This window comes from Austrofundulus limnaeus, unplaced genomic scaffold (genome assembly GCF_001266775.1).
Source record: "Austrofundulus limnaeus strain Quisiro unplaced genomic scaffold, Austrofundulus_limnaeus-1.0 Scaffold13, whole genome shotgun sequence".
Taxonomy (NCBI): domain Eukaryota; kingdom Metazoa; phylum Chordata; class Actinopteri; order Cyprinodontiformes; family Rivulidae; genus Austrofundulus; species Austrofundulus limnaeus.
In genome coordinates, this window is record NW_013952415.1 from 388,238 (window position 1) to 395,737 (window position 7,500).

The following is a 7,500-nucleotide window of genomic DNA, read 5'->3' on the forward strand; positions in this document are numbered from 1 at the left end:
GGGGGGGGGGGGTCTAAACTAAATCTGTAATTTTGTCTTCTTTCCTAAATGCATCAACTGCATCTCAGAGGAGAACAGTTTTCGGTAGGCCTCATTCTTATACAATAATTTAAAAAAGCTACTGTCTTTTCTTAAGAAATGAAAATAATCTAGCTTTCACAACTTTGTACTTTCTGGCATGAAGAAAAACACAAGAAATATCAGGTCAAAGTATATATTTGAATGAAAAAACAACCTGATTATTCAGTGATAGAAGTTAGCTGTTGATTTTCTTTTCTAATTTAGAATAATCAAGTAGCCAAAGGTTCCTGCGCAGCATTTTAGTACTTGTATCTGTAATTATTCTGCTTCACAAACACTGGACTGATGTTACCAATACATATTGTCTTTTATGAGTTAGCATAGTGGGTAGAACTGTTGCCTCACAAAAAAGTCCAGGCTTACTTTCTAAAAACATGCAAACTCAAGGAGGGATTGACTCCATGTTTTTTGAAAATAAGCCTATTCTTGCAACAAAAAATAATAATAATATAAAATCAAAACAGCATTAGCATTAGGAATAAACTTAAAGCACATGATAAACTACTGTTTCCTAATTCTGGTCCTGATGATGCCCCCTGCTCTGTTTATTCTAGATGGCTTCCTGCTTCAACACACATGATTCAAGTAAATGAAACAGCTCGTTATCAAGCTCTACAGAGGCTCGATAATGACCCATTTATTTGAATCAGGTAAGCTTGAGCAGGCACACATAGAACATGTCAGTTAAACAATTAATTGCTCAACCTTACCTAAGCATAAAATGCTCACTCGGTTTTGTCTGCTTACTTTCTGTTTTGTTTGCAGCATGTCCTTTTCTCAATTTTGTGCACAAGTTTGCTTTTTTAAGACAAAAACCTCTCTGCAGTCAACACTTGTGCTCAGAATCAGAGTACAACTCAGGATAAAGAAAAAAGAAAAGTGAAAAAAGAGGGAAATAGCTTTTTATCTAAATAAAGTAATTAAAATCAATTTCTAGAATTCTACAAAGTTGTTTTTCGTGATTGCCATTGGTGTCCTCACATGACTTGTGTGGCAAATTGGATTATCCAAGTGGACAAATATGTATAAATGTTTTCATTTATTTTGAGCAGTTATTACTGCGGCATGTTTAAAGTAGACGTATTGTGCCTTTAAATCCTTCCTTTTCACGTTAAAATCATTCAGTTTGGGTCTTTATAAAGTGCAACTACAATGCTTTGGTCTGAATTCCTCCTTATTCTAACTTTACCAGCCCCTCTTTCACCACTTTTCTTGCTGTGGGACTCAAAGCAGCTGGTTATGTTACTGTTGCTTTAAGATGCATCAAGCCCCGCCCTCCCTGCTGCTTCCAGACCGGTCCACTCCAGTTTAAGAGTTGGGGTTAGCACTTTCTAGCTTGCAAAAACGTTTTATTTACAATTTAATGAAAATATGTAAACAAGGGAAGACTTGTCCATCCAGCTTTACGTGTTGGAGCCAGAGTCTGACCCAGAACCAGAGGAGAATTAAGACGAGGAAACTGTAGTTGGTAAGATAATTTGATGTAATAGTTCAGAAAATGTCATAGAAAATAGAGAAAACTGAATGAGCTGAAAAATATGACTCAAGCAGAATATAAAGATATCTTTGCTGCACCAGGAGAGACAAAATTTTACTTTTCTGCACTCTTAGAGATTAAGTAAACAACAAAACGTATTTAAAGCTAAAAATTTAGGTTTTGCATATGTCCCCTTTAAAGCATGTAGGGTTTGCATATCTGCAGGAAGAAAATCTTAAACAAGGTTTTAGACAGAATATCTGATTTGTGAAAGTGAAGCAACAATCTTTGGTCACTGGTCACATTACTTATGATGTGTCTCACAGTTTCATTCAAACATGCCTGTGAAAGCCACAGACATAAATCATCATTTGCATGTGAATAAACAGTACATAAAGTACAAAAGTTTGCACAAGAGAGATTGCTCTCAGCACAACTTGTTCTGCCTCAGGATGCGAAGTGATTTTTAAATATTCAGTCTAGTTAAAAAAGGCAAATTCAAAACAACAAAGAGGCCGTGACTGTCTGTTTTTAACACTTGTTGTGCTGACACTTGTGCTGTATTAATAAGCCCTGTATTAGGAAGGAATGAAATGCACGTGTTGTGAGAAGAGTAAATAGCTGCAAGTTGGTGTTTATTATGTTATAAGCAGTAGCTGGAGGAAAAGAAGAGAAGAAGAGACAGGGATGAGTAGGTCAAATATTCAAAGAAGAATCAAATATTTACTGTTTTCATTTCAAATACCCATCTGGGTCCTGTCATTGTAGTAATTCAAACTAGTATGCCATGGGAGTACTGGTTGTATAAAACAAGCAGAATAAAATTACCAATTAAACTGCTTACTCAAGTCAACATTACACTCCTGAGATTTGTAATAACCATGTATTTTATTTGCTAAGAAAACCACATGATTTTTTACTCCACCTGATGGAATAATGTTTGACTTCTCTGCTGCCTCCCAGATCGCCAAGCTTTTACAGAGTTGACATTTTCTCCCATCTTAGGAGGAGAAAAGGAGGACGAGGAGGACGTAGTGTCAAATCTTTCTCGCTAGGACATGCTTTATTGACCTAATTGAACTGAGCGAAACAAGGACTGTGCAGCGCGCTCCTTTTGTTTAACACAATGCAAACATGCTGCCTTGTGTTGAACAAAAGGAGTAGGCTGATATTGATTTATAAATTAGCTGAATATCAATTTAAATCAAAATTGTTGCCGTAGAAATGCATAAAGAATGTGATTCATACATGTAAACGCTTTCTGTTTTTTTTTCCCTTTTATGGAAAGCAGTGCACATCTAGGCTATTATGACTAAATGCAAACATATTTAAACCCAATGCAAATAGTTTTACATATTTTTAGATCTCAGGGTATATTTCATTTATAGGCACTCATTTATTTCAGCTTTTACTGCATTGCATTTTGTAATAAACATGCAGCTTTATCTGTTTTCTATTAAGGGTAACATTTTTCAATTACACACTGATTTTTGTACCCAATTTTCATTCTTACTAATCACAAGTCACACAATAATTTCTGTACAAGAAGTAACTTCCCAGGACATAATGAGATGAAACTAAACTGGCAGGAAAACGTATTAGATGCACTCTGCGTGATTGCTCTCAGTCAGTGCATTTAAAGAGCAGCATAAATGACGACTGCACGGAGAAGGTCATTTCAGAATCAGTCAGAGTGCAATTTTTATTTTCTGGGTATGGTTGCATTAATCTACTCACGGTTCATTAAGTTTTGTCATTCTGAAATGATCTCTTGTGTCCCTTGCTCCGCTAAAAGAATTTAAATTGCCTGGCTTTCCCTTGGGGTATCGCGTTCCCAACAGACCACCTGCACAGACACCAGATAGATGATGCTCTCCGTCAAATGAAAACTAAAGCAACATGAGGAACAGAAACTGCAGCTAAGCATCGTCAACAACACTCAAGTAGCCTGAATTAGAGGGAAAGAAAGCCTTTTCTAATCCCAGCATGTGCCATTTTTATGACAGGTAACACATATAAAGGGTATAAAGCTTCCATTGGGTTGTCGATTGCACCCACAGTTGTCACAGCAACATATAAATTACAGTGAACCCTGCTTTAGTAGTCAATGAAAGTTTTTTTTTTAAATAAAGAACTAGCATGTCTTCAAGTCAAATTTTGTGCCAGCTTCAATTCAAGCTGACCACCCCAGCAGTCTATCACAGGCAACTCACTAACTGTGGTAAAGCTCACAGTGTTAAGGATGACTCTCAGCTACTACCACATAAACTTTAATTTTGAGTATGTTATATTCATTGCTGTGTTGAAAATGGTCAACTACTTGTGGCAGCCATATTAAGTGTTAAGTATGTGACTCAATGGGGACCTTCACTCAGGCTATCTTTAGAACACGAGCCAAATGACCACTGTATTTATTCATGTATAATACTGGAAATTTAACCCTAAAAATCATCCATAAAATAGGGAAATAGTATTATACATGGGTTATTGATGATTAGATTTTTTTTACGATTTTTAATCCACAAAAGTTATGATCATATTATACTCAAGATCGTATTATACATAAATACATATGTTATGTCTACTCGATGATAATTGTATTGTATTGGCTAAAATTGATTAGCTTGGTGGCCATCTTGAAATGGGTAAACTCCAGAAATTAATCAGTTATATATGCTCATTAAATGTTTTATTTCATTTTATTTTTTGGTGTGGGGGGTATGTATTTTTCCAGGTACATAGTTCAATTCTATACAATCAAATAACTGTTACCTTCAGTTTTTAAGAAAAAGTTGCATACAACAAAAATAAGCATGACTTTGGTCTCAGTCTTTTTAAGAAGCTCCTACTGTTTCTGACACTCCCACTTCAGCACATCTTCAGAACAACGCAAAAGAGTAAAAGTTTAGAAAATATTCCTAAAGGTATGCAACAGAAGTCAAAATTAACCCCAAAACTCTTCACAGAATGATTTTTGTTGAGTGAAGCTTCGGTGCTGCTCTACTCAAGAAAAATCAGGTTTCTATAGACTTGTCTTTCAGACAGGTGGGAAAATAATGATGCGGAGAGCTGAGGGACTACTTCATTTGAAGCTAGAAAACACAAACCTTGTAGAGAGATGTCTGTTTTTTTCTCTTTCCATGTATTCATCCTGGGGACTAATCAGTGTTAAACCAGACGTGCTGTTGGGAGAAGAGCAGAGCTAAACCTCAGGCTCAGGACTTTCCACAGACACATGTGGGGATGCTGGAGCCACAGGATGATAATGCAGAGCTTTTCTCCACAGGCCTGTGCAGTTTTTGTCATACCTGGCATTTCATTTAGCACACCCGGCATTAGTTCAAGCCCTAGAGTCTTTCTTTTGGATTCCTCGGCTGCACGAGTCTCTGACTGCACAGATGCAATGTGATTTTGTTCCATCCTCCACACGGCTTCATAACCCAGCAGAAGCCCTTCTGAGACAGACTGTCTCATCTGCCAGATTGAGTCTCCTTGCTGATTTGATTTCCTTGAGTTCAGTCGGTGTATTGTGGGTAAAAACCAATGTGGATAACCTTTTTTTTTTTGACCGTACTAACCAACTTGCTCCACTTCACTCTTATTTGGCTCAAGTACTTTATCAGAAAAATACATTTATTCACGGTTATATCTAGACATGCATAACTGCTCATCTCAGTAAAAAGACTCGAGTTATATACAGAAAATCTAACATATGAATACTAAAAGAATTAGGTACACTGATGGCAGTTTTCTGGCCAATCACCAATCTTTACAAAGTCTGACCTGACAATTCTGATTTTGACCAATACTGATTTTTTTTTTTAAATAACAGACACTGTCAGATGTTCTAAGACCTTCATTAAAAAACACTGAACACCCTTGAAACAATACAAACTTGTTTTAACTGGACATTAGGAAGTGCTCCCAGCAGAGCAAAAGGAGACAGTGGCTGATTATCAGACTATTGTGGAGGTTGACGAGAAGCCAATCTTTTCCAGTTATGACCAATAATAATTAATATTCTTTTTTCAAAAATAGCTATCTTTTTCCAGGCATTAGGGTTTGTTTTGACCAAGTCAAATTGTTACACATCCCTCCACGTGTCCGGCATTCAAATTTTGCGTGGCTAGCACCTTCTTGTCTCAAATTAATATTTATATTTTATAATATATTTGTTTCCTGGCAGTTTAAACTAAGCTAGACATCCCCCAGCTGCCCCCAGATTCTTCAAACCCCGCACAAAATAGTCAATCCAACAAATCACTTCTTCCCACTAAAGTCAAACAAACCAATCACGTCTTTGACAAACTCCTCCCACACACCAATAAACTCCCACATAGTGACTATAGAGACCCCCTTCTTGGCCATTGGGTTGGCTACAAAAAAGTAATCAATTATAGATGTACACCCACTGGTTATTTCTGAAAAGTGTCATTAAAATCCATCCAGGATCTACCATTTCTGTAAAATTAAACGAGTCAAAGTTGTTGTTAGCCATCTTCACTTAGGATGACTCTAAATTTAATCAGATGAAACCAATGAAACTCTCAGAAAGTAAATGATTACTTTCTGAAAGTTTCACTAAACTTTTCCAGTGGTTCATTAGATATTCTGGTAACAGACAGGCTCACAAACACACACAAATACAGACACAAACTTTGTTATCCTTCGCCTTTTGGCAACAGGAGATAAAAATCATGCAAATACACTTGTACTACAAGCAAACATTTCTAATCGTAAAAAAAAACAGACAATGAAACATTATTTCCTATGGGGTTGGCAATTTTCCTGCAAAGATTTCTTTTTGCACTGGGCTACACTGTTATTGTTCAGCACAAGCACTCATTTATTCAGTAAAGGTGTAGTGTCTCTATCTATTAATTTTAATGACTGACAGCTGAGAAAGGACACTAATGCCTGCTGGTGAGTGCTCAGATTATCTGAAACAGCCGAAGCCCACAGCTGTCAGAGCAAGCATTTGTTTTACTTCTCTGCCTGACAAAAAAAAAAGACACTAGTTGGTTGGTTTTGTAACCCTAATGACCCTATGAAGGTGCAGTCATACAAAAAGCTGCCAGTGATGAGCTTGTTACTGCAGTAATGTCCTTGTGTGCATGCACTTTGCTCCTACCTTGCGGCCATCGCTCGCATGGCAGTTGACGTTGAGCGGTGTAAGCAGGGCCATTAGCTTCTCCTCGTTTCCACTCCTGAAAAATGTGCATACACCAACACACATTAGACAGAAAGTAATCACTACCATAGAGGATTAGTAAAGAAACAAGAAGAGGGAAGGGAGGTGGGGATGAGGGAAGATGTGATAAGAAGCTTGAAGCTGAAGGAAAAAGCCTGAGAAATTTTTATCTGCTGGAACAAAATGACAGAAACATATTTAGGGTTTAGTTTGGAGGAAAATGTAAGCCTTCTTTTTTAAAAATTCGACTCTATAAGGCTCTTGGGTTGGCTGTAGAGGTGATAAGACATTGTTGTATTCCTGGTTTGGATGGACACCAGGAAATCTTGCCCAAATCTAATCCAACCATCATCATCTGACAGCCATAAAAGACAAAGCTGTCAGAGGGTTTAAAAAGGACTATTATCCCTTTCTTCTACTCTATCCTTCAAATTCTGCCTGTTCCCACTCAATTCTTGTTAGTTCTGCTTTTACGTGGGTATTTGCCTGCCTTCTTCATTTTCAAATTATTCCCATAAAAAAGACCTCTACTTTTAGCTGTCTAGTACTCCCCATATTTTCCCATTTCCCTTCTCTTTCACCCCATCCACACTTCCTCTTACAATCCTTTCCACCAATCACTGATGTCTTCTAATCCCAAACATCCTTACAGCCTTACTGATGTGATGTTGCTCTAGCTACAGCTGTTATCAAATACAAAAACAACTTTATTCTGTGTCAGACAACATCATTGTTTAATCCTCCTGCTGTC

At 37.2% G+C, this 7,500-nt stretch overlaps 1 protein-coding gene across 3 annotated transcripts in view; it reads right to left on the reverse strand.

Annotated features, from left to right (window-relative positions):
- Positions 1 to 7,500, reverse strand: part of tnksa (tankyrase, TRF1-interacting ankyrin-related ADP-ribose polymerase a) — a 93,931-nt gene that overhangs the window by 46,126 nt on the left and 40,305 nt on the right. For all 3 annotated transcript variants that reach the window (XM_014002398.1, XM_014002397.1, XM_014002399.1), the window contains one exon: positions 6,690 to 6,765. In XM_014002398.1, the coding sequence (XP_013857852.1) occupies positions 6,690 to 6,765 (76 nt within the window). The remainder of the gene's footprint in view (positions 1 to 6,689; positions 6,766 to 7,500) is intronic.